Source organism: Molothrus ater, chromosome 15 (assembly GCF_012460135.2).
Source record: "Molothrus ater isolate BHLD 08-10-18 breed brown headed cowbird chromosome 15, BPBGC_Mater_1.1, whole genome shotgun sequence".
NCBI classification, from domain to species: domain Eukaryota; kingdom Metazoa; phylum Chordata; class Aves; order Passeriformes; family Icteridae; genus Molothrus; species Molothrus ater.
The window spans coordinates 11,855,179-11,880,979 of NC_050492.2; the positions used below are offsets into that span (position 1 = coordinate 11,855,179).

The 25,801-nt window shown below is 54.8% G+C and overlaps 2 protein-coding genes across 4 annotated transcripts in view; one reads left to right on the top strand and one right to left on the bottom strand.

Annotated features, from left to right (window-relative positions):
• Positions 1-5,209: 5,209 nt before the first annotated feature.
• SLC6A7 (solute carrier family 6 member 7) lies at positions 5,210-18,621 on the top strand. Of its 2 annotated transcripts, XM_036391953.2 has the most exons (14): positions 5,210-5,416; positions 10,810-10,990; positions 11,589-11,720; positions 12,285-12,519; positions 12,989-13,127; positions 13,396-13,530; positions 14,164-14,267; positions 14,820-14,944; positions 15,319-15,431; positions 15,507-15,638; positions 15,967-16,066; positions 16,424-16,524; positions 16,723-16,890; positions 17,802-18,621. In XM_036391953.2, exons 1-14 carry the CDS (start codon positions 5,384-5,386, stop codon positions 18,015-18,017), a joined length of 1,914 nt encoding a protein of 637 aa, XP_036247846.1. In that variant the 5' UTR covers positions 5,210-5,383; the 3' UTR covers positions 18,018-18,621. The 2 variants fall into 2 exon arrangements, with proteins under 2 accessions (XP_036247846.1, XP_054372463.1); XM_054516488.1 differs by having other exon boundaries at positions 15,319-15,638.
• A 2,183-nt stretch (positions 18,622-20,804) lies between these two features.
• CAMK2A (calcium/calmodulin dependent protein kinase II alpha) overlaps positions 20,805-25,801 on the bottom strand; it is a 34,781-nt gene continuing 29,784 nt past the window's right edge. For both annotated transcript variants that reach the window (XM_036391529.2, XM_054516440.1), the window contains one exon: positions 20,805-25,732. The gene's annotated coding sequence lies outside the window, so the exon portion shown is untranslated. The remainder of the gene's footprint in view (positions 25,733-25,801) is intronic.

A 25,801-nucleotide genomic window follows, 5' to 3' on the forward strand; every position in this document is an offset into this window, starting at 1 on the left:
ACCAGGAGCTGCTGCCAGGCAGGCAGGGGCCTCCTCAGGCATGCAAGAAATGACTGGCATGTGCCCTGGTGTTAGGTGATGGACAGGTGGTTTTCAGAAAGACAGAGAAGCATTTATTTTCCTATTTTCTTTAAAATTCAGATTACAGGACCACAGATTTTGTCCTCCCTGTCTCCCTGCTCCTCCATGCACTGCACTCCCTCTCACTCACTGTGTTCTCTAGGCCAGTTAGTTAAACCCCACCCATTCCTACTGGTGAACTGCAGCTGAGAAGTCTCTTTATCCTGTGGAGTCTTGACCATTGTATAGGCCCAGATTAATGTACATCCCAGTTTCAGCAACCTCAAAGGCCAGTGGGGCACAGCTGGGGCACAGCAGGGTCTGTGGCTCCTTCTCATGTTGCACCACGTGCTCCTCAGCTTCAATTCCAAAGACCAAGACAGACATGAAGGAGAATGAGCCTTGAATGGTGACTTGTGGGACGTTTCTCAGCATTTTCTCTCCAAGCTCTGGCAGGATGGAGCAGCAGACATGTCCCTGCTGCCTGAAGACCACCCAGTCAAACCCTCACATCCCACCTGACATTGCTGGTGCCTCACATGCCTTGGCCACACTGTCCATCGCCAGCCCCCACCGCTCCCAGCCCCCAGAACACAAAGTCCCCAGGTGTGCTGTGGCTTTTACAAGTGGGTCCCACTTATCCCACTGTGTGCACTGCTCTGCTCCAGCCCTCAAAGGCTTTGGATCTCCCTCCTGCCAGTGACACTTCCCACGGCCTCTGTTACCAGGTGTGCTCGGTGATGACGACAAATGTGTGCATCAACTCAGGACTTCAGCTCAGGTTTTGTGTATATAAGGCAGAACTGGTTTTCCTTTTTATTTTTTAGGCATGGGTGAAAATAAAGCCAAGCAGGGATCCTGTGTGACACAGGTTTGTTGCTGTCATTCCTGCCTGTGGCGCTGAGGCAGGGGAGGATGCTGGCTTTGGGGTTGCACTGGGCACAGCCAGGGCTGGGGAGGGTGTCTTGGGGCAGCAGCCTTGTCCTGTAGCACAGGGTGTGCCTGTCCCACAGGGACACTGCTGGCAGTGGCATGGCTCATATCATGGCATGGCACTGCCACGTCTCATTCCTGTGGCACCAAGAGGGATGGCAGACACGATGGCTGCAGACTCACAGCACTGCAGACAGAGGGGAGAGGTGAGGCCACTGTTGGGCTGGCAGAGGCCAAAGAACAAGGCCAGCTGCCCACGGATGTGGCCGCCTCCCGTTGGCGCCTCCTGGTCTCTAATCTCATTTTATGGCTGTCGATGGGCTGAATATCCTCCTTGTCCAAGATGAATAAACAGAGAATGAGGATGTGAGATAGTGCCTGGGACAGCTGGCATTGGTGCCTGACACTCTCCCCTCTCCATCCCATCAGTGTTTCCGTCCTCTAACAGAACACTGAGCAAGCAGCTGCCCTGGAATCCCTGCCCCAAATGGCTCCTCCAGCCCCAAAACTCTTCCCAGTGCCAAGCATTGCATGGGGTGTGTTGAGGTGCCAGGGCAGGGCAGCTGGCTGTGGAAGGACACCTGAAGCAGGATAAAGTCCTCATGGGTGGAGGAGATGGAGGAGTGGGAACAGGATGAGGTAGCATTGCTGAGAGAGGGACAGAACAAAGTGTTTGTTCCTGCAATTGCAACAGAGGCTGCACCTACTGCTGCACCTACTGCTGCACCCTGGTGACCCTGCATGGTGCCATGCTGCCCATGGCACAGGAGAAACACCTCATGCACCCCTGCAAGGAAACATGGGGAACCAGGAACTAAAACAGGCAGGGGGATGCAAATGCATGGAGCTGGTGCCATATAGGAAAGGGATGAAACTGAATCAGCCACCTGCCTGAAGAGCTGGGCTGGACTGGGGAAACTGGAGCTGCTCCTGTGTGCAGACTCCAGCATGGTCCCCATGGTGGGGGCTGGCTCCCCCACGCTCTTCCTCCCTTCCTGGGCTTTGGCTGCCTTTAATGTTCAATTTTGCCGTTTCCACGTGGAGACCAGCAGTGGGGTCCTGGCCTGGCAGGGGATGGGGTGGTGGCAGCACTGGGCATCACTGTTGTCTGCAAGGGGGAGCCTGCAGACAGCAGTGGGGAGGGGAAGAGTCCTGGTGGGGGTGAAATGTGCATCTCCCAAACTCACCTGCAGTGCTGGGTGGCCTGCAGGGAGGAGAGGGGCTGGGACAGAGGGAAGATGCTCCACTGCCTGCCCAGAGAGGCTGCGGGTGCTGTTGACAAGATGAAATTCCAACTGATACCCTAATCTGGCGCCTGCCTGTTTGCACAGCAGGGTAAAAGTCCAGGGAGCTGTGGGCTGTGCCCTTGGGTCCCTGCCACCCGTGTGTGCACAGGGAGCCAGCGCGGGCGGGAAGAGGCAATAAATGCACCCACACACCCAGGCACCCCTTCCCCCTACACACACACACGCCCCTTGACCGGGTGATGCAATGCATCTGCTCTGCTCCCCCTCCCATGGCCTCCCTGCGCCCTGCATCTGCTCTTTGGGCAGGGATGGGTGAGCCCTGCAGGGCCCTCCCTGTGCCAGGAAAGGGGCTGGTGGGCACCATGTCCCCACCGGCTTTGGAACCTTTGGTTCAAACCTCCTGGACACGTGTCACCTTGGTGGTTTCAGCCCTGGCAGGTGACAAACACGTGGTTCTAGCACCTGCAGCAGCTGCCTCCCGAGTCACATGGAGCCTGGCCCTTATGGGAACAGCCTGCCCTCCTAGCCAGGGGACCCTGGGGGCTTGCCCCCTACAAGTCCCCACGGCTTCTCCCTGCTCCTCCCTCTGCACTTTCCATCAGCTCCTACTGCCCAGCTTTACCCCTCCTTGGAGAAATCTTGAAACCATCATCAAAATAAGGCCCCCAGAGCAGGTGGCCGAGCAGAGCCATGCTGCAGCAGCCTCCAGCATGGCACAGTCCCAGCAGTGACTAATCAGAGCACCACTGCCTTCCCCATGGCTGCAGCACAGAGCTGGGCACGCTCCCCTCCTGTGCCAGCCGCCTGCTCACCCCTTCCCACCCGGATCTGTGGGGGCTGCCCAGGCTGGGTGGGCAAGGGTGTTTCCCCAGCCTGAGTTCTGCCCTCTCCTTGCCCTCCAGAGTCACAAAGAGCAGGCAGTGCCAGTGGCTGTCAGTGCTGCCCTGGGGTGTGCTGTGCTTTGGCCCATGGGAAGGGAAAGGTTTACTTGGTGTCCCAGGGGTGGCTCAGAGGTGGAGTGGGAGAAAACAAAACTTGCTAGGAAAAGCCCTGTGTGTGCTACCTAGTGCCAGCCCCTTGGGGATCAGGGCATGGGGACAGTTGTGCACACCCTTGTGCTCTCCTGGGGTTTTTGGGGTCCCTAGATTGCTGCTGCTCCTTCTGGCTGTTTCTACCTCTGCTGTGTGCTGCTCCATGAAGTGCATTTCCTGCCAGCTCCAGGGCAATGCCAGACTTGGTCCAGCCCTGCAATGCTAAGCTGAAACATCCCAGGTCCCTGGGGTGGGACATCTACTCCCTGGTGATCCCAGCCTGTGAAGAGCTGCTGATCCTACCAGAGCAGCACCAGACAATCCAGGAGAGTGAGTTCCAGGTACAGAGCATCCCAGAAGAATTGGGATCAACGTGGACATTTCAGGGCACCATCAGCCCTGGGTGTCTCTAATGAAAAATACTGCCCTGGACACAAGAAGATGAGGCCATGAAGTCTGCCCAGGGATGCTGAATGGTTTGGTGGAGATCAGTCCATGCTGGTGATGTGGGGCTGGGTCAGCTGTAGCAAGGTGGCACCAGGCTCTCTGATTCAGATTGCACTGGCATGAAAGGCAAACAAAGCATCCCTGCCCTGCATGAAGGCTGAGGTAGGAGCAGTGCTTGATGCAGCCCCTGGCCTGAATGGGCCAGCCCTTCCAGGCTCAGCATTCCCAGCCAGCATCTGGGAGAGGGAGAAGTGGTGGGCAAGTCCAGGGCAGGTAAAAGCAGCCTGAGTGAATTCCCAAAGATACTTTTATTTTTGAGGAAGCTGTGAGTGTGTGAAAAGAGATGTTTGATGGGTTATCTAGTTTTGCTCTTTCCTCTTTTCTCTGGGAAATCCAGGTAAATATTAGCTCTAAAAGACCCATTGTGCAAATGCTGAGCCATTCATCATGTTGGATTCCTGCAGAAATGTGTCTTTATGCTGAGAATACCTTTCCTTTCAGGGAAAATTTTCAGAAGTGCTTAGAGGGCTGTAGGAGCACAACTGACATTAAATGTCCTGGTTATTTGCTTTTATATCAGGCAGGCTGGGTTCTCTCTGATCCAGCCCTGTCATTGTCCTCCTCATCCCCACTCTGCATTAAACCCCAGTAAAGCATCTGGGCAGAAGTCTGGCTCAGGCTGGAGCCTGTAGGGCACTTGCAAGGAAAGGGGACATATGGTGTCAGAGCACTGGGCACAGTCCAGGGATGAAGTGATGGACAGGTGGATATTATCATCATGGGAAAGAGTTTGGAGCTGTTCTGGTCCCACACTGGCCCTGGAGCATGTGGGGTTGTCCTTTCTCCCATTTCCACCACGGAAGTGGGAGGAGAAGGCACAGACCAGCTCTGCCACCTCACTGGGAATTTGACTGAGTATGAGGGTGAAAAGTCAGCATCTCCCTGAACACTGGGGCTCCAGCATCCCACTACTGACTCAAACTGGGACATCTGGACCTGGAGATGTGACCTGTGCTCCAGCACTGGGGCCATGATCTGCTGGGCTCAGATGCTCACTCTGGGCACTGCCCAAGGGTTGCTCTTGCCCTCGGTGTGGTGGGATGTGGGACTGGTGGCTGTGGAGCATCCCCTCCCCTGGACTGAGGGCTGGGCTCAGGCAGCATGGGGAGCAATCCCTTCTCATCTGCTCAAGCTCCAGCCGTGTCCTGCCACAGAAAAGTCATCTCAGAGCCAGACAGGAAGGTGCTGTGAGCTTGTGGCATCTCTGCCATCACTACATGGGGTGTTCAGTGACAGAGTGACCCCAAAGTCAGGTCTTTGGGACACCCAGGGACACCTGATGCATTCGTGGTGTGCGTGGGGCAGCAGCCGTTCCCCCTCGCTGCCCGGGTGGGGGGCTGAGGTCGCGGAGCCCCCCTTTCCCCGCCAGGAGTGCTTTTGACAGACAGACCTCCCTCGTCCCTCCCTGCTCCGCACGCAGCCATCCTCCCCTCGAGGCAAACCTTTCCTCCAGCCTCGCTCCTCGCGTCCCGGCTCTCCGCAGCGGGTGCGTGCCCACCCCTCCGTGCCGGCCATCGCTCCCCGCTCCCCCTTCGCCCTCCCCGGCGCCGGAGAGAGCGAGACGCCAAGAGCCGGAGCGGGGAGCGCATAGCAACAGGGTGCAGGATGAAGCAGCTTCGGCAGCAGCATCTCCGGAAGGTGAGAGCCGGCAGCGGGGATGCCCCAGGGATAGGAACAGGGGACCAGGGTACCCCCGGCAGGTGACAGCCGGGAGCGAGGGTACGCCAGGGCTGGGAAGGAAGCGGGGATAACCCCGGGCTGGGAGCGGGGGAGCCGTGCCCATGGCCCCGCATCCCGTCCTCGGGAGCCTTGGTGGGCAGCCGGCAGGGATCAGGGGGATGTTGGGGAATAGCGTTGGTGCGCGGGGCCAGGGGATGGAGATGGTGGGCAGCGGGACGGGGCATTTCGTGCCCACTGCCCCTCCTGAGCTGCCCTCCCTGCCCTGCCCTGCCCTGCCCTGCCCTGCCAGCAGGCGCTGCCGGCCGTGGGTGACTCATGTTGTGTCTGCCGGGCGCCGTGGGTGGCACCGGGGCAGAGCTGGCTCCCCGCAGCCTGGCACCCCGGCAACGACGCTCCCGCGACTGCCCGGGCTCGGGGTCCCTCCCGCGGGATGAGCGCAGGGGCTGGGCAGCGCCTTTCCCACCTCATCCTCCTCCTCATCCTCCTCATCAGGATTTAAAGGGGTGTGGGTGACGTGGGGTCAGCTGGACGCTGAACTCTGGGTTCAGAGCAGAGCTGGCAGAGCTACAAACCCTTTTCACATCCTGCTGGAACCCCTTTTTTAACCCAGCTGTCCGGCTTTCCCATCCTAGACTCCCCTCCATTGCCACTTTGCTCTTGCCAGTCTGAGCTCCCATTTCCCCCCAAGTCCTTTCTCTGGGGACGCGGTGGAGCAGGGGGGGCAGAGATGGTGTCAGCCACAGCTCCATCGTGGGGATGTGCTGCTGCTGAGTGGGCCAGCCCTTCCTGGAGCACCCCAGGGCTGAGAGCCTCTTCAGCTACACCCTGTGCCAAACCATGCCCACTGAACACAGGGCAGGTTGACTCTGTTGCGATGAATGAAAACCCAGGAGAAATTCCTTGGGTATTGGGAAATGATATAAAAACCCCAGCAATGTCCTGGTGACAGCCAGCAGGCCCTGACAGCCTATTTCTCCACTCTTGTTTGGAGGCATTGTTTGGCTCTTCTCTTTCTTCCTCTTTCCTACAAATTGCTTTTCCAGATGGCTTTGTGACTGCAAGGTCCATTAAAAGTGGTCTTTGCCCCTCCAATGCCTTTCTGAGTCACTTGATGCTGGTGACCCTCTTTAGCATTTATTCAGGAATTCATTTAGTCCCATGGTGATCAGCTGGGATGGAAAGCAGATGTCTCTGGAGTTTTCCCTATTCCCAGTGCTGCTCAGAGCCCTCTGTCCTTCATTACCCAAAAATACTATTGCTGAGCTGCAGATGGAGGACCTGGTGCTCACAGCCACCTTGGGAGCACTGTGTTCAATGCTGGCATTGGGCTTGCCTGGAGCTGGTGGTGGCTGATGAGGAGATGTGCCCATCCCCACTGCAGCACCACCCAGGACCCTGACAGCCTCCTCTTCCTCTCATTGTCATCCACTTCCCATTGGTGAGCTGGAGTTTTAAGCTCTTCTTGGCAGACATATTTTAGATATATGGAAACACCTCTTGATTAGAGAAGAGCTTTCTCAGGCTCTAAGAATTTCAGGTTGGTTTTTGCATAATAGTATTCCCAGAAGAGCTGAGTGGTTGTTTTCATTTATTTGATTATTTTCTTTGGGGTTTGTTTGGTAGAAATGGACCAAATCCCACCGGTGGGGGCCATGGTGCTGGCTGTCCCTTCCCATACCTGGCCAGGCTGCTGAGCAGCATCTTCCTACCTGAGCCACTGCCCTCCTCTGCCTGCCACAAACTGCCTCGAAACTTCCCCAGGGTTTCAGATGAAAATCCACAAACATTTGTATGTGTGCATACTCCCTACACTTTGGACATTGCTGTAATGAGTTTGCTTCAGCCTCAGCCATCTCCAACCTCCCTGTGCTGGCTCTGATGGCATCAGCTGTGACCCCAGGCTGGGGTCACCCAGGGTCAGCTCAGCCCTTTTCAGGGGCTCTTCCTCGCCACAGCAGTGCTTTATTTACTTCCCTTTGTAAGTGATATTACATTTGAATTAATTTTTATGCCTTTTTAAGATTTCTTCTCTCAGAGATTAGCAAGCAATTCAAACTAATCTGAAGTGACTCACACTTTAGAGACTCACTGTGCTCAGATCCGCAGGGGAGAAATCTGGTGCTGGGTGGCATTTCTCTTGCTCAAAGGCTGTGATCACGCACAAAACACTGACAAAATAACCCCACAATGCCAGCTTGAATGGAGACAAAATAGGATGAAAACATACCTTTGATCTGGCTGGAGTTTTTTCACTCAGATACAGCTGAGTTTTGGTTTAAGTAAATTGGTTTAGAGAAAATAATTAGCACAGAGCCATTTCCTTACAGACCCGAGCTCTTATCTTGGCAGAGACTAAAGCGCTTTTTCTTCTCGGTGACCTTTGCTTTGCTGACTTCTTTGGGAGCATCTTTTGGTGAATAATGGGAAGTGATGCTGTGTTCAAAGAGGCCCTGGTTGCCAAGGGAGCTGTTGGTCCAGTCTGTTTATAACTGCGAGACAGGAGCCCGGCTTGAAGGATGGCAGCTGACATCAGTGGAAAGCACTAGAGCAATACTGGAGCACTGGTGCACTTCAGCTGCTGCTGAAAAGAGAATTTCTGTTATGACAGAGGCTGAAAGAGAGCATTAATCCTAAAAAAACAGCTCTAGAATCAAGCTGGTGTGTGAGATCTCCAGCAGTCAGGAGAAGGGAGCTGTGCTTCCCTCTGCGATTTGGGACAAGGATGGGCTGGAAGCCTTAAATATTGTGCTTTGTAATTCATTTCAAGTCAGGCAAATAGGCCAGTTTTTCTGTGACTTCTATGGAAAGGCTGGGATTTGGGGGAATTTTGAGCATTGCCTTTGTGTGTGTTTTCCAGCAGCATCCCTGACCTGTATCTCCTCAGCTTGCCCAATAGGGACAAGTGTCATTGTCCTTTGGGTTTATCTGACACTTGAGTGGTCTCTGCTTTCTGCTCTGGGGTCCTCAATTTGAGCTGTAAAGCTCTAGATAAAGATATTAACAAGTGAGGCAGTCATTTTTGAGACACAAGTGACAAACTACATCCCATGGCCCTTGAAATGGGGACTGAGGTGGGGACAAGGCCATTCACAATTTGGACAAGACCCCATTGGATCCTTTCATTTCCTGTTGTTGCTTCTGTGTTGATTTCTGTGCTACACCTCATGGACAGGCACCCACCTGTAATGAGATCGTGCAGCTCTACCTGTGCCCTCCTGCAGGTGTTTGGGATTCAGACAGAGATGCAGGAATTAGGCAACAGGATTTAATGATCTCCCAGCATCCCTGCTTGCTGGTTTTCTGTGATTCAAATCTGGAAAACAAGAGCTCCCCAGGCAGTGTGATGGACAGGGAAGCAGTATTTTGCAGGAGGAAGATCTGTGCCAGGAAGACCCAGCCAGCTGTGATGGCCCCTACCTGGCAGGGATGTTTGTGAGTACAGCTTTGAGCTGCTGAAATCTTTTGGGGGAGTTCAGAGCAGCCTGTGCTGCACACTCTGAGTGTGCTGGGCTCATTAGCAGGCACAGCCATGGCCTGGAGGTGCTGCTGAACCACAGAGCTGAGTTGAACAACTGCAGGAGGCTGCCAGGTACTGGTGGTTTTATAGCAAAAGTATTACATTTGGGTCATATTTTGACTTTTCAGCTTGTGTTTTTGCAACTTTTTCTTCTGACCTTTGCCTTTTGATGGTGGCATCCAGCAGGGATAGGCTTTTCACAGAGGATTTTGGTGTAACATCTTTGCTGGAGCTGTACATTTCAGGGCTTGCCCTTGTTCTGTCCCTCGAGGTGTTTGTGCTCCAGGTGGGGATGGGGAGGAGTTTGCCTCTGTGTTTGGTGCCTCTGGGCTGCAAGCAGCATGTCAGCAGTGCCAGCAGCTGGGGGTTTGGGGTGCACCCTGCACAGGGGGGGGGAGCTGGCATCCCTCTCCTTCAGCATCCTGGCTCGGTGTCTCCATGGGAACCAGCAGCAGGAGCATCCTCCAGTCCAGTCCAGGTCAGCTGGAGACAGGGAGGAGGAGGAGGAGAGGAGGAGAGGTGGCTGCCACTTTCTCTGAAGCCCTGAAAGGGCAGCACTGAGCTCTGGTCACCAGCCAGCTCTGGCCTCCTGGGCACTGGGGTCTGCTGCAGGCTCTGAGCACTGGTGCCCACTGGTACAGGAGACCTACAGCTCCTTCTGTCTGATCCTCCACACCCAGATCCCTCTCCTCAACCACCTCCCAAGGGTTTGTTCTCTATGATTATGAACAAGGACAGGGAGATGGCTGCTTTATTTCTTCAGAGAGCCCAAGAAGAGAAGGTTCCCAAAGGGGCTCCTCTGGCCCTGGTGCTGGTACCTTGTCAGCAGGGACACCAGAATGCTCCTGTGCCTCAATACAAACATGATAAACTCCCACACCAGGGCACAGCAATGCATGGTGGCACAGGGACAGGATCCTCATACCACCCCTTTGTGCTGCCTGGTTTTGCTGTGGGTGTATCTGTGATGGGATCTCATCTGGCAGCTGCTGGCTCAGGCTTTCAGCTCTGGAGTCAGTGGGGATGCTTTCCCTGCTCTCCTGAGGTCAGGAAACTGGGGGAATTCAGACTGAGCAGCTCCCTGCAAACCTGATGTACACCCATACACACAGAGAGCTGCCCCCTGGTGCATCACCCCAACCCAAATGGATTGCAGGACTCACACTCCCACTTGCAGGGCTGAGGCAGTGGGGAGGAAGGGAATGGGTTAATGCCTTGCCTGTGCTGCATTGATCCAGAGCACGTTAGGAATTCTGGAAGGAGGTCTCTCATCTCTCAGCAGGGACAACTGGGAGTATCACTAAATTCCCACAGTGCAGGCCTTTGGCAGTTGGAAAAGTGTGAAAATGCACGGAGCAATGAGTGGCAGCCAGCTGAGTGCCTGGCATGGCACACACATGGGCTGGTGTCACACTCCCTGGCACACCACAGAGCTTCTCCTGCTGCCCTCATGCCTGTATCCTGCAGGAGATGCAGAAAGTTTGTTGTGGCCCCCTGAAAGGATGTGTTTGGAACATGGGGTTGTGAGTTGGGTCCTGGTGAACCTTCCCAGAATGGACAATCCCACGTTTCCCAGGGGAGCTCTGGTCATGTGGGATCACAATTATCCTTTTTGTTGCTCAGTGGCAGAGCAGGGCAGTGGCTGAGGTGGGGAACAGGGAGCTGCTGGGACAGGGTGTTCCCAAGGCAGAGTGTCAGTGCCGTCAAGGCTTGGGGGCACAAATTCACTTGCGAGTTCCTGGCACTTCTTCCCTCTCTCCCATTCTTCATTCTCTGTTTTTATTCCTTGCTCAACCCCTGTGTGCCCTCTCCCACACCCTGACCCCTCACTCAGCCAGTGACACCAGATCTCCTGGTGAGCCCCAGCAGCCAGGATGGGGACCTGGGCTCGGAGTGCCCAGAGGACAGAGGGAACTGGACGGGGCGCCTGGATTTCCTGCTCTCCTGCATCGGATACTGCGTGGGCCTTGGAAACGTCTGGAGGTTCCCCTACAGGGCTTACACCAATGGAGGAGGTACTTGAGCATCCTTTGCAGTGGTCAGTCTCCCACCCACTGACCTGGGCTGGTAGAATATCCCTGAAGAAGCATCCCCTCCCCTTCCTGGTGCTGGAAAGTAGCACTGGTTGCGGGGTGAAGCCTCCTCCTGCACTTCCCATGGTGGTTTAGGGCTTTACCCACCTGTATCCATGTGTGGAAGGGATTTGTGAGCCCATCTCAGTATTCCTGGCCTTGGACAAACCCCTGTGTCCACGCTGAACAAAACACCATCTCTCCTGGAAGGAGTGAACCTTTTGCAAGAGCCCTGGGTGATAGTGGAAAATGCTGGTTCAACTCCTCCCAGAGCAGTAACAACTGGAGAATTTCAGGGTGTTTGTGAACGATTCAAAGAGAAAAGAGGATTAGGAGCAGTGGGGAAGCACAGCACCAGGTGAATCATAGCCCTTTTCTCCTACACTAACAGTGAGCTTTTGCTCTTCCCTGTCTTCCTGATTTTGATGTAGATCCCTCAGAGCCACACATACTGAATGAACTGTCACAGTTAGGCTTTAGGTGTTTGTTCTGTATTACTTTCAAGATTTTTTTAATTTTATTTTTTTTTTGCTTCTTCCAGGAGCTTTCTTAGTTCCTTACTTCATCATGCTGGCTATCTGTGGGATCCCCATCTTCTTCATGGAGCTGTCACTTGGCCAGTTCTCCAGCCTAGGGCCACTTGCAGTGTGGAAGATCAGCCCTCTCTTTAAAGGTGCGTGAGTGAAGTCCAGAGCCTCTGAGGGACCTCTGCCAGAGCTCTTTGATGAGGACATGCACCAGCAGCAGCATCCCATGGTCCTCAAAGCTCTTGTTAGAATCAAAAGTACCTGGGGGAAGGTGTGGCAGGCTGGAATTTTGAGTTAGGCGTTTTAGTAGCTGCATAGATTGGTCAGTGTTTGAGAGCTCTGGATGGCATGGCCAGCTCTAGAAATGGTATGAAGATTATTAAACCAGCTCTGGTACAAAATAGAGCATGAAAACAAAGCAATATGCCTGTTAAAAGCAAAGGTAAGAATAAAGCATTTGAAAAAAAAACTTCAGATCAAATACTTTTATTCTCAACATTAGGCTGGTGTAAAAGTTTTTGTATGAGGCAATAGATCATCAATACAGAGAAGGCACGTCCAGATGTTATAATGGCAATAAGTGGCTCCCCCAGCAGGTGAACCTTGGACTGGTTGATCATTTGGCTGCTGAGGTGCAGTGTCTGACCCTGCTTTTGGATGTGCTTTGCTCTGCTCCAGCTCACTCCTTCTTTACCCTCTCCTTCCCCCAGGCGTTGGCATGGGCACGATCCTCATCGTCTCCCTGGTGGCCATTTACTACAATATGATCATTGCTTACGTTCTCTTCTACCTCTTTGCATCCCTCACAAGCGACTTGCCCTGGCAGCACTGTGGCAACTGGTGGAACACTGACCTGTGCCTGGACCACCACGTCATCAGGGCGGGGAACAGCTCCCTCCCCGTCAACATCAGCAACACCGTCAGCCCCAGCGAGGAGTACTGGAGGTAACGGGGACAGCCTGGGGGTGTGGCTGGTGTCCAGCCAGGGAGAGGATGGGGAGGAATGAGGGGTGAGGATTTGCACAGCTCACAGCACAGATGCTGCAGGTCTCACTCACGGGGGTGGTGTGGGTGCAGCAATGGGCTCGTGTGCTCAGCTCTGGGTGACAGCTCAGTTTAGCCACTGGCATGTGGGAGGTGTCCATGTTCTAGTGCTGCTTTGTTGGCTGGGAGATATGCTAGACTAAAATGCATCCCACGTCTGGAATGGCTGGCAATTTGCTCTGGAGATGCCAGGCATCCCTTCTGGGCTCTCTAATACGTGGTGGAGAAATCACTCCAAGTGTTCCCATTTGCTTGGCAAGGAGCTGCCTGTGATAGCTGACAAGGTCATTTTGCAGCAGAGGCATTTCTGGAAGGGGGGCCTCTGGAAGGAGGCAGCCCATGCTCACCAGCAGCTCTCCTTCCTCCCTAGCCGATATGTCCTGCACATCCAGGGAAGCTCGGGGATTGGGGATCCTGGGAGGATCCGCTGGAACTTGTGTCTGTGCCTGCTCCTGTCTTGGACTATTGTTTATCTGTGCATCCTTAAGGGAGTCAAATCCTCTGGCAAGGTAAGGGCTGGCTGCTCTCCTCTGGGGGGGACCTGCAGCGATGCTCACGGGGTGTGCAGCTCTGCACCTCTGGGACTGGACCCACAAACGGCATCCGCTGGGTGTCAGGTACTTTGGGGATGCCTTGCACACCCAGACACCAGCAGGGCTGGCACACCAGCCCTGCCTGCAGCCCAAGGACCCCAGGGTGATGTGTCCCACCCTAGGGACAGGGTGTAGGGCTGTGCTCTCATTCCCAGCTCTCCCTGCTGGCTCTGCTCTCCCACAGGTCGTGTACTTCACTGCCACCTTCCCATACCTCATCCTGGTGATGCTGCTCATTCGTGGTGTGACCCTGGAGGGGGCCTGGAAGGGGATCCAGTTTTACCTCACACCCCAGTTTGATCACTTGCTATCTTCCAAGGTGAGTAGGATATTGTGCAATTTGCTCAAGACACAAAACTGAAACTTCTCCTGCCACCTCCTGAATGCCACAGAGGCAGTTCCCTCACTCAGGTGTCTTTTCTGGCCACACCCTAACCTAAAGCTCTCTTGGTTGCTTCCAGACCAAAAATCCTTGTCCCACACCTGGTCTGGGCCACTATTTCCATATGTCCCCACCCTCTGCATGTGTTTATGGCTCTGCATGGATGGGATGGTACCAAAATTCCCCTGAGTACCAGGACCATGGGCAGGATCATCCCAGCCCCTGTGATGGGCTGATGGATGCCTGTGGTGGATTTGGCTGTTTGTGGTTCTCAAGAAATCCCCCCATGAGTGGGGGTCAGCAGTGGTGGTCATCAAGAGACCACCCAAGGGCATTTAATGCCACACTGGGCTGGCCCTAAAACATTCTTATTAGCCCTTCCATTAGCCAGCTGATCCACGATGAGTGGTGAGTGTTAGCAAGGAAAGACAAATATCCCATAGGCTGTGCATGCTTGGAGTGCTGGGGAAGATGTGCCCAGGGCTCTGGGGAAGCAGATTTCTAATGTCATCTTCCTCATGTGGAGGATCCCAAACCCCTGCTCTCCTCAGAACTGCTTCCTTCCCCCAGGTGTGGATCGAGGCAGCCCTGCAGATTTTCTACTCCCTTGGGGTGGGCTTTGGGGGCCTCCTCACCTTCGCCTCGTACAACACCTTCCATCAGAATATCTACAGGTGGGAGTCTGCTGCTGTCTTGTAAAAATTATGACTTGTGAAAACCTCAGCTGTGAAAACCTGAGCTGGTGGGTTCAAAGCCAGCAGAAGCTCATGGTGCAGCACAGTCACCTTGCTCTGCTCCTTGCACTGAGGGCATACCTGGCAGTTTGTGCAGGCTTGAGAAGAACACAGGGATCCATGGGAAAAAATTTTCCTAAGCGCCAAGGCAGAACACCCAGCTCAGATGTTTTGGGCTGTAGGTGCTGAAAGCTGGGGATATTTGAGGCTGGAGTTGTGCATGTGCCCAGCATCCAGCGTAGTTCACTGAAAGAGACACTTGTTGGACGTTTCTTCTGACCCCATCCACAGGGGACAGAGAGATTTAGAGGAGCCCAACAGTATTATCCATTAAATACATGCTCCTTTTGACCCTGGGAAGCACTTGCCATCAGAGGCACTGAAGGACAGTCACAGGGTCACCCTACTGTGGCACCTGGGGCTGGCAATGCCACCGTGCACTGGTGTGGGAAGGAATGAGCATGTTCAGAGCATCTTCCTCCTTCTCTGTAGGGACACCTTCATAGTGACCCTGGGCAATGCCATCACCAGCATCCTGGCAGGGTTTGCCATCTTCTCTGTTTTGGGATACATGTCCCAGGAGCTTGGGGTCCCTGTTAACCAGGTGGCAAAAGCAGGTGAGGTCAAACAAAGATGTTTTCCCCTTCTCCCTCTCTCTGGGTGTGCTCAGGAGCATCCCTTCCAGGATGGAAGGCACCTGAGGGTGTCAGCCTGAGGGATGAAGGTGGATGCTCAGCTGGCCAGGGGGAGGCAAGGAGGCAGATAAGTTCCTGTGGTGTAAATATTGAGTAACAAGTGTTGTCTAATGAAGGTGTGAGCAAGGCTCAGGCTGTTTCTCCACCCTCTGCCACAGGACCCTTCCTGCCCATCTTGCCAAAGTCCTGGCAAGTCTGTGCCATGGTGCTGCTCTGCTGAGCTCTCCTCTCCTCCATCCCCCCCATGCCCAGCTCTGTCACCACCTTTTCACCCTGCTGTCCTTTGCCTCCCCTAGGTCCTGGTCTGGCCTTTGTGGTGTACCCCCAGGCCATGACAATGCTCCCCCTTTCTCCATTCTGGTCATTCCTGTTCTTCTTCATGCTGTTAACCTTGGGCCTGGACAGCCAGGTAAGGACAGAGCCCACGGAGCCAGGCATGCACTCCAGGCAGCCTGAGGGCTCAGGGGACCCTCTCCTCCTGCAGTTTGCATTCATGGAGACCATTGTCACAGCAGTGACTGATGAGTTCCCCTACTACCTGCGGCCAAAGAAAGCTTCCTTCTCTGCCATCATCTGCATCGCCCTCTTCCTCATGGGGCTCATCCTCACAACAGAGGTATGGCTGTGGGGTGGATCCATTGTGGGGCCAACTAGGGACTCGTTTTAGGGAGAATTTAGGTCAGGAGCCAAGTTTTCTCATGTATATTCATATCAGGTAAGCAGGTGAAGGAGAGAGATGAGCCTGGGCTTCCAGAAGGTGGGAGGGTCAAGGGGAGTGGCACAGTGTCATTGCCATCCCTACACCAACCCCACCAGGAGACTGATGTCTCTTGAGGCTGCTGACTGCTGTCCTCCCCAGGGTCCCCAGAAGTCAGAGGACATGGGTGGAGGTTTGTTGGGATGATGGTCCAGGAGATGCTGGCCTCTGTGCTTTGTCTCCACAGGGTGGGATGTACTGGCTGGTCCTGCTGGATGACTACAGTGCTGGCTTTGGTCTCATGGTGGTGGTGATCACCACCTGCCTTGTGGTGACACGTGTCTATGGTAAGGCTGCCTGTCCCCACAGGGGCACAGGGAAGGGTGTGCTGCCTGTCTAAAGAGAGGGACTTAGAGGGAGCAGTAGGGAAACCAACAGCCTCACAGTGGAGCATGAGACTCTGCTTCCATCACCTGTTTGTTCTTGGCTGTCACTTGATTCACCTCTCCAAAGGTACAAGTGGTGCTGAGCCTCGTCCTTCAGGCAGCACCAGCTGGGCCCCCCTCCTGCATCTCCCAGATGGGTGGGGGGAGACTGCCTTAGAGGGTACAAACCACTGCCGGTGATCATTGCAGGGCAGCCTGGTACAGGCACAAGGCTCTGGGTGAGGGATCAAAGCTCCTGAGTCCCTCTCCCTCCCGCAGGCATGAAGAGGTTCTGCCGGGATATCCACATGATGCTGGGATTCAAACCAGGCCCGTACTTCAGAGTTTGCTGGATGGTCCTGTCCCCAGCAACGATGATGGTAAACTGCTCAGCTTGAGCTGCTGGATGGTGCTGGAACACCATGGTGCTGCCAGTGGCCCTGGGGGACCTCCCAGGGTGATAAGTTGGCATCTCTTGCCCCAGAGACCATCCTTCTTCTGGGAGGTGTCCATCATCTCCATCTCTTTTTTTGAGCACGAGACCTCTGGGATGATCTCACTTTCTTCCCATCCCACAGGCTCTGCTGGTGTATAACATTGTCAAGTACCAGCCTTCTGAGTATGGCAACTACCAATTCCCCAGCTGGGCAGAGGCCCTGGGCATCCTCATGGGAGTGCTCTCCTGCCTGATGATTCCCATGGGCATGGTGGTGGCTGTGCTCCAGGAAGAAGGGACGCTGTGGGAGGTAGGAGGTACTGGGGCCTGACACTGCTGGGGAGCACCCCAGAAACGTGCAGCAGGGAGCACAAGCCCCTGCCACGTCAGAATCCCTGGAAGTTTCTGTATCCTCTCTCCTGGGGGTGTGTGTCCCCATTCCCCCTTGCTGCCCATGGGGTGTGAGACATGGCACATCCCAAAGCATTTCCAGCAGTGCTGCTTCCCTTGATGCCAGGCAGGTGCTGAGTAAAACAGCTGCCCAAGGGGCAGCCCAGTGTGCACTCCCACTCCAAAACAAGCCTGCTGTGCCTTGTGAGAGAGCACATTGTCCCCAGCGTGGGCTGGCCATGGGCACCTGGGACTTTGCACCCGCTTGGCACAAGCAATGACACAGCAAGGCAAGCAGCTGCCAGACTGTGCAGGCAGCCCAGATGGGATCCCTGCCCTGAAAGGCTTCTCCCAGGAGCAGGTTACAGAGCTGCTGGCTGCTCACAGCTTTCCCAGCCCTTCACTGCTCTCGCCAGGCTGTTAAAAGCAGAGGAGCAGAGCTTGATGCCCTCCCCAGGAGCACTTGCTGGCTGTAACCTGGCTGACACAGCCATGGGCACTGTGGCATGGCCAGGAGCCACCTTGGCCAAGGCTAACCCCTTGTCTGAGTGGCTCTAACCCCACAGCACAGGGCTGTAGCCCTACAATAGCCCCTCACTCCTGCAAGCCCTCGCCACCAGCACCCACAGCTCATGACACCTCCCCATCCCACAGCAAGACACTTAGACAGAACCACCTTCCCAAAAGGTTTCGGGACGAGCTTTTGACCCCATCCCCTCCTCACTGGTTCTCTCAGTCCCTGGGGGCCAGCAGGGCCCTGGGAGGGGTGGGTGAGCTGGGGGTGGGGAGCAGAGGGTGCAGGTGCCTGTGCTCCTCTGCCTTCCCTCACAGCGGGTGCAGCAGGCCAGCCGGCCGGCCATGGGCTGGGGCCCGGCCCTGGAGGAGAACCGCAGCGGTGCCTACGTGGCCAGCCTGGCTGGCAGCCAGTCCCCCAAACCCCTGATGGTCCACATGAGGAAATACGGGGGCATCACCAGCTACGAGAACACGGCCATCGAGGTGGACCGGGAGATGGAGGAGGAGGACGAGGAGGAGTCCATGATTTGAGGGCGCCCAGCATCCCGCAGGCTGGGTGGGAGCTCGCCTCCCATTTTGCACAGGTTGCACTGCAGCACTTCAGGACAGCTTGGGGGGGCCTTTCAAGGAGTAGTCAGGAGCTGCTGACCCTGCCAGGTTCCCCATCACCCCCCTGGCCCTGCCAGGACAGAGCTGCTGCCTGTCCTGGTGCCCCTGCTGTGTTTCTGTTCAGTGTGACAAACTGTGGTGAGTCCATGTGTTTGTGTGACAGTGTCTGGTTGAAGTGTCACGGCTGTCCCACTCCCACCCGCAGCCCCAGCCCTGCTGTCCCCTCTCAGGGTTGCCCAGGGTGGAGGGATGTCCAGCTGCAGGAGGTGGGGAGGAGGAGAAGGAGCTCCTGTGTATTGATCTGTTCTCTGTCTGTCTGTATTTGACTCCAATAACCCATAAACACATGTGAGAGAATCTGTAACAGCCTCCATGCCCAGAGGACAACTTGTGCCAGAGTGCTCTGATCCCACAGAGGTATTTCAGCAAAACCAGCACAAATCAGTGTCCTCCTAAAGCAATTTGACCTAATAAATGAGCAGTTATAAACAAGCAGAAGAATAAAAGAAAAGGCTTTATAAACAAACCAGGCTGTATAACCCCCAAGGACCTTGGTGGATCAGGGTGTCTCTTCCCTGTGGTGTCTGGCAAGGTTGGGGTGATTTGAAGGGAGAGCAAAGATGGTGTAACCTGTCCCTCATGTGTGCAGGGGGTCAGGGACAGGTGGACCTGTGTCTATTGCCAAGGGAGATCCGAGGTGTGGCCCCAGCCCTGAGTGCTGCCTTTCCCAGGGAGAGGAGAAGGGCTGGGTTTCAGTGCCTGTGTGTGATGTGGGGTAGATCAGCCCATGTCCCACCTCCTGCTGCCACTGCTGGCCTGAGGGCCTTGGTAACCTCCTGGATGAGTCTGTTTGGACCCGGTGCTGCCAGTGCCCATCATCCCAGTGTCATGGGTGCCTTGTGCCATGTGCCATCAGCTCACTCGTAGCTGTGTGACACACCCCTGCCTGGTTTATTTGGGGAGGTGTTCAGCATGGAAGAAAGGCACATCCAGAGGAGCTTCCAGGGCTTCCCATACACATCTGGAGGGGCACAGCTCCTCCTGATCTTTTTTCTGCAAATCTTTTTCCTGGTAAAAGACAAAACTGTAGGACAAAGAGAAAAATGAGTGTCTGTGTCAGGATTGTGGATGTGCTCCTGGTGCACTGGGTCCAGCACTGACCTCCAGGATGAATTCTGTCAGGAGGCTGCAGTCTTTCCCTACAGTATAGGAGATTTAATTATTGCCTTTGCCCCTCCAAGAGCGTAGGATCGGCTCCTACAGCTCCTCCTGCCTGCTCACCTCCTCTTGTCCAGGGATGCTGAGCTCATTTCCAGATGGCTGTGCCTTTCCTTTCTCCTGCAGGACCCCTGGTGGCTTTCCCCATACTCCCCACGGCTGCAGCCCATGGGGGTCCCCCAGCTCCAGCTGCCCCAGCTCCGTGGGGCTCTGGCAGCACAGCCATGGAGCACCTTGGGCTGCTGGCCCTGGGTTAATCATTAGATCCCAGCCATAAAAGTGTGGCTGATGGAAAGCCCAGGCCATAGTGGCTGGGGAGCAGGGAGGGCCTACCATAAACATTTATGGCCCCAATGAATGCCTTGCTCTAACCTTGACACTATTTACTGAGCAGGAGGCCTCTGCCGGTCACGGTGCTGCCCAGCCATCGCTGTGGGTGCCGGCCAGGGAGCCCGGGCTGGGCTGGCCCCTGGAGGGGCACACACAGGGGTCTGTGTGGGTGATGGACTCCAGGGTTTCATGATGGCACTCCTGGTCACAAAGCACCAGAAGAAGCAGGAGAACCTGATGCCTTCCCACAGCATGAAGCTGCTCTGGGCTCACCAAATGGTCCAGGCTCTGATGTTTCTCAGCTTTTCCTACCTGCATGGGGTCCTGCCATATTCCCCAGAGCCCCACAGCAATCCTGGGATCCTCAGGGCTCTCCTTTGGTAGCTGCCATCACCCAGCACTGTGCTGCAGACAATGGGAGGGACGGAGCTGAGGCTGTGCCAGGATGTGGCTGGGAGGCAAAGCTGGCACTGAGGAAGGACACCAAGGGCAAAAGGCAGTGGGGCAGTGGCACATCCAGAGGACACGTGTCCTGTGCCATGCATGGCTGCCCAGGGCTGGGGGGGACGCAGCAAAGCAAACATTCCAGTGCTGACACCTGCTGGGGCAGATGGCAGGGACAGGGGGCAAAGGGGCACCCCTTTGGGCTGGGCCTGGCGTGGAGCAGGAACAGGGAATGTGGCAGCCTGACTCCAGTCCCCATGAGGTACCAGCCCACCTGCATGAGCAAAGCCCAGCAGCTGCCCCTGGGAGCTCCCCAAACCCTCCCTGGACTTAGCTGGAGGTCCTGTGCCCCTCACCCTGTAGCACCAGGTTCCTCTAAACTCCCCCAAACCTCCCAGTGGGCACCCCCACCCCCATTTAGCTTGAGCACCTGCTGGGGCCTCCCAGACCCCAGCAGCACCCAAAGCCCTGTCCCTGGGAAAAGGGCTGGAGGCAATGAGCTGGGTCTGGGCAGGACCCTGAGCTCCCCGAAACCCCAGAGATGCTGGAGACCAGGGGTGGGCAGTGTCCAGAGCACCAGCACCCTGCAGGCAGCAGGATACCTGCAGCTCCTGCCCAAGGCCTGCTCTCAGCCCTGATGCTTTCGAGGACAGGAGTGCGGTGACGGAGGGACAGGGGGTGGCAGACGGTCTGAGTCACTGCAGTGACGGAGAATCATCCGTTTCCATGCTCAGAAGTTGGTAGCTATTTATTGCACTTGAACACCAAGAATAAAACTGACACTCGCCCTCCCTCCCACACCCACCCCCACCCCGTTCCCCGTCCCTCCCCAAACAGAGCATCCGATTTGAGCAGTGATCATTCTGTTCACAGCCGCAGGTTCAGAAAAGACAAAGGAAAAGGAAACAAAAACAATCCTCCCCCACACCCCCTCCCCCCTGCCCCAAGTTCCCACTGAATCCAACACGGTCACACTGCTCAACAGTTCGAGTGCACTTACAAAAAGAGAAGAGAAAGGCTTCAGCTGCAACCGTACGGACAAACAGACACGAGGGGACAGGCAGCTACCCCTCCCCAGGGCTTGATTTTTTTGTTACGTGACAAAGCTCGGTATACTCTTAATTATAATATATTTTTTGCAATCATCTTAAATAAATATTTCCATAGAGATTTCCTGCAAGTATATATATTTTTTATATATATATAATATATAAGAGAGAGAGATAGATTTCATTTTCTTTCCTTAAACCACTGTTAACATATTTTCCCTGCTTGTCCAAAAAATGTTACAAAAGCCCTAAAATTGTGCAACAATTAGAAAAAAGGGACAACAATCCAAAGAAGGAAGGAGCCACTCGACACAGTCCCCTCCACTGCTCCCTCTCTCCCACTCCCTGTTGATGACCTGCAGGAGGGAAGGAGATTCAGATGAATCTGGTGGCAGAGTGGCCACCAGCCCCTGCTCTGGTGTCCCCACAGCCTCCTCATATCTGGGTTTCCCTGTCTGATATGGACAGGACCTGCACCTTGGGACACGGGCAAGGTCTCTGCTGGCTGGAGGACCTGTGCAGCATCAAGAGGAGGGGTACACCACAATCCATCCTGTGGTGGGGAAGAAGGGTCAGTCTGTCTCCTGGGGTGATCAGAGGATGTGATCTCCTGCTGGCAGACACTCTTGGTCCATGGGGCTGTGTGGCTGCCCCTCACACACAGCCCTGCAATCCCACCATGGGCTGCAGAGCCCACTGGGAGCTCCAGGTGGGAGGAGATGACTGCTGCCTGCTCCAGCTTCTGGAGATCCATGGGGCATCCATGGGAGGAGAGGCAGGTTGGGGGTCAGACAAGGATTTGGTGCCTGGCAGAAGGGGCATTTCGTGTGGGTTCGGGGGGGAAAGACAACTCTCCCAGCAGTGTCTGGCTGGGGTGAGGAGGAGGGTGCTGCTCCTCCAGCAAAGAGCAGAGGCCTCTTTGTCTTCCAGAGGGGATGCATCAGCAAGATGTGAGAAATGATGATGTTGCCAGTGGACCTTGGCAGCCAGGAAAGGAAAACAGGCAGCTCCCAAACCCACCTGTGGAGCTGGGAGCTCAACACCACTACAGCAAGTGCCTCCAGTTAGACATCCCCTGCAGTCTGGGAGAGGAGGAAGAGAGGATGAGTTTGGAGGACTTCCGAGTTTGGTTTGACCCAGGCACCAGGATACCAGAGGAGAGGAGTTCTGTCTGTGCCAGGAAATTAAATGTGCCATAGCCTGATCTCCAGCCTTGAGGACGATGGGACAGGAGGTCCATGGTGGTAAACTCCATCCCAACAAGGTGGCCCTGTCCATGTTGGTTATTAGGAACATCCCTGGACGTTGTCATTCCCAGAACCATGGTGGGGTTGTTGGGGCAATGCCCGTTTGCATGTGTCAGGGACAGTGTCAACAGCTTAAAAGTAGAGATGTAACAGCAGCATCCCTGGCTCTTCCAGCCAAAGAAGGATGGTGGAAACTTATTTATATAGCTTTCCTGCAAGTTTAGGAGAAATCAGCAAATGGGAAGGAAGACAGAAACAGATGCTTTCCATGGATACTGAAAGAAAAGGTGGAGTCCATCAGTGCTTGCTGAGATGCTCTGGAGATACAGGAACCCGCTCTGGAGAAGCAGGGCAAGGTGGGGCAGAGACACCAGGCAGGACAGACCCCTAAAGTGCAGGTGCTTAATGCTGCCAGCGTGGGCATGTTGGAAAGTTGGGTCTCCCTTGGTCAGGCTGCAGCTTGACTGGAAGACTAGAATGAGTTTAAACTTCAGACTCTGCTTCCCTTGCAAAGGAGTGTTGCAAGGACATCCAGCTGCCTCCTGAGGAGATAATCTTAGGGAAATATCAAAGAGGAGAAACTCCCTCCAAAAAGACACCTCAAAGCCTTCCTGGGAGCCAAGATGCTTCTCCCTAGAAGTAACTGTGGGTTCTCAGTGAAAGAAGCTTGTATCTACCCCAACATCTCATCTGTTATTCCCAGGGAATCCCACCAGATCCCCAGTCCTTTCTCAGTAGCAGCTGCTGGAGCAGCTTGACCCTCACAGCCCATCCAAGGTCCACAGCTATCAGCAGCTTCAAAACCAGGCTGTGATGGCATCTGCCCTTCAGCCCCCATGCAGAGCCCTGATATGATGTCCTCCATCATCATCCACCTTATACCAATTCCCAAAAATCCTCTTGACACCTGGAGAGCTTGGACATCAGAAGGCGGATGACACTGACCACGGCTGGCTTCAGAGCCAGCTCTGGAGAGGGAGAGAGAGAACTGTAAAAGAGCTGAGTCCTTCCTTTAAAAATTAAAAAAAACTTCAGCACTACATGACTACAGGAAGAAAAACAGATCTGTAAAAACACCCAAACTCTACCTTAATAACTAATTCTTTCCCTGCATGGATTTCCCTGCTTTGGGGAACTCTTGCAAGCCTATGGTGCACAAAGGCATGGGGAACCCCATGGGCACCCATGGATCAGCTCTGTGATTTGCCCCCAAAAAGGCAACTCCTACAAACATCACCAGCAGCCATCTCACTGCTGGCCCAGAGGAACACACCAAAACACTTCTCAGGGCCTGTCCGTGCCCCAGCAGTTTAGATTTCTTCCCCTCCATCCAGTGGGAAAATATTTTTGCAGTCTGCAAGGACGCAGCTGCGTTTGGCATGGTGGCTGTCCCTGCCTCAACAGAGAGCAAAGCATTCAAAACCACAGAAAAGGCAAAATACACACTCAGAATTTACATGGAGGAAACATTTCCTCTTTTTTTTTTTCCTTTTTTTTCCTTTTTCCTTTTTTTTTTTAGGTCCAAAACAAGCAGTTTTTGTTCGTTTCTTTGTTTTTCAACACACGCACCGTCTAGAAAGTTGAACACCATGCAGACAAAGAGAGTGGAGCTAGAAAGTACCCCGGGGCAGCAGTGCTGCAGGAGCCTCTCACCAGTGAGTGAAGAGGCTCCAGTCAGGAAAAAGAGAATCTGAAATGGAAGAATTGCCAGAAGAACACCCACCCTCAGACCTCTACCTGATGGCAAAGAGGTGAGACCAACGTTCCCCTTCCCAGCCATGTCTTCTGTCCTGAAAGCCACACGCTGGTGGCACTCCCAGAGCCACCCCTGTGGTTTGCCCTGCAGGAAGACCCATAGGGTGCAGGAAGGTGCCACGGTGATGTGGGTGTCCCTGGAGGTGGGGGTCCCTGGAGGTGGGGGCCTTTGCCACCCAACGCTGCAGGACAGAATGGGACAAGCCACGGTGTGAGAGGAGGGGGCTGGCAGCCGTGGGACCCCTGGCAGGAGCATCGTGGCAGAACAGCCCCACTTCAAATGTAAACGCAATGAAAAAACAGCAACCCCCGAAAATCCCCCCTCCCGCCCCACTTAAACAGTTGAATGTTTCTAGTTATTACATAAAGATCCATTTCAGCAAATACTCAAAATCAAGTTACGAAATACACGGTAGGTTGGTTTGTTTTCCCTATAAAAAGGCATGCGCTCAAAGGAGAAGACAGCGAAAGGCTCGTTTGTTGTTGTTGAAGCACAATCAGATTCTGCAGTTTGTCACTAAAGCTTGCATTCCTTGTTGTCGCTGGAAGGAGTCACGGGGGCCATGGAGGTTGGTGCCCCGAGCCAGCAGCCAGCTTGGCTGCCCCCATCCCATCCTGGGAGTCAGGAGCAAGGGAACGCCAGTGCTGTGTGTGGGGGGCAGGGGTGGGTGCTGGGGTAAAAGATCCAGGCTGGGTGGTGGGTGAGGAAGAGGAGGCTGCAGGGGTGATGCTGCTGCCCAGACATGGATGGGAGAGCCCCAGCTCCCGTCTGTGCTGATGGGAAGCAGTTGTCATTCTCCTCCTCTCTTCTCCCAGCATCGCCAGTCTCTGCTCCAAAGGGAGAAGGGAGGAAGAAGGGAGAGCATCCTTCTTGGCACAGCAGTTGCCTGGAACCAGGGTGCAAACCTACTTGCTCTCCTGGGAAGGAGCCAGCCTATGCTGGGAAGAGAAAATGAACAGATAGTCTTTACTCACCCATCCAAACATGGCCCTTCTTGCACAGGTACGCATGAAAAATGGACTTGGCAAATGGATTGAGTTGCAGTTCCCTGGACGAGGCCACTGGGAAGCAGGAACTCAGGTTGGGAGCAGGCAGGAGTCATGGCAGCAGACAGGGACCTTGATAGCAGCAAAGCAAAATCCACCAGCACGCAGGGAGGATGCAGCAGAGAGCGGCTCAAAACTGCCCCCCTTTCCTCGGAGGGCTTCCAGCAGGGGTGGGGATGGAGGTGGATGATGAGCCTGAGCCCAGTTCAGGAGATGTGCTGAGTGAGGAGGCCACCAACGCTGTGCAGCCGATGAGGGGGGCCTGTACACCGGCCAGATGCTTGGGTTTGAGTCCATGGTTTCTCTTGTTCTGGTTCATGCAGAGGAAGGGGGCCCAGTGCCGTGACCCTGGCGGGTGGGGGTTGATGGATGCTTGTGCTGCACTGGCGGGGCTGTCGAGTGTGTGCGGTGAGAAGCGAGGGGTTATTCCAGCGGGAACCAAGCAGCAGAGCCAACAGCCAAAGTCCTGTAGGTGAACATGTCGGAGGGGGTCTCCCCTTGGTAGTCAGTCAGTGACAAACCCAGCACGGGCAGGGCCACACTTCAGCTGCAAAACACAAACCAGGAAGAGCCGGAATTTGCTTTAACCATCCCTTTGGCAGAGCATCCCTCTCCC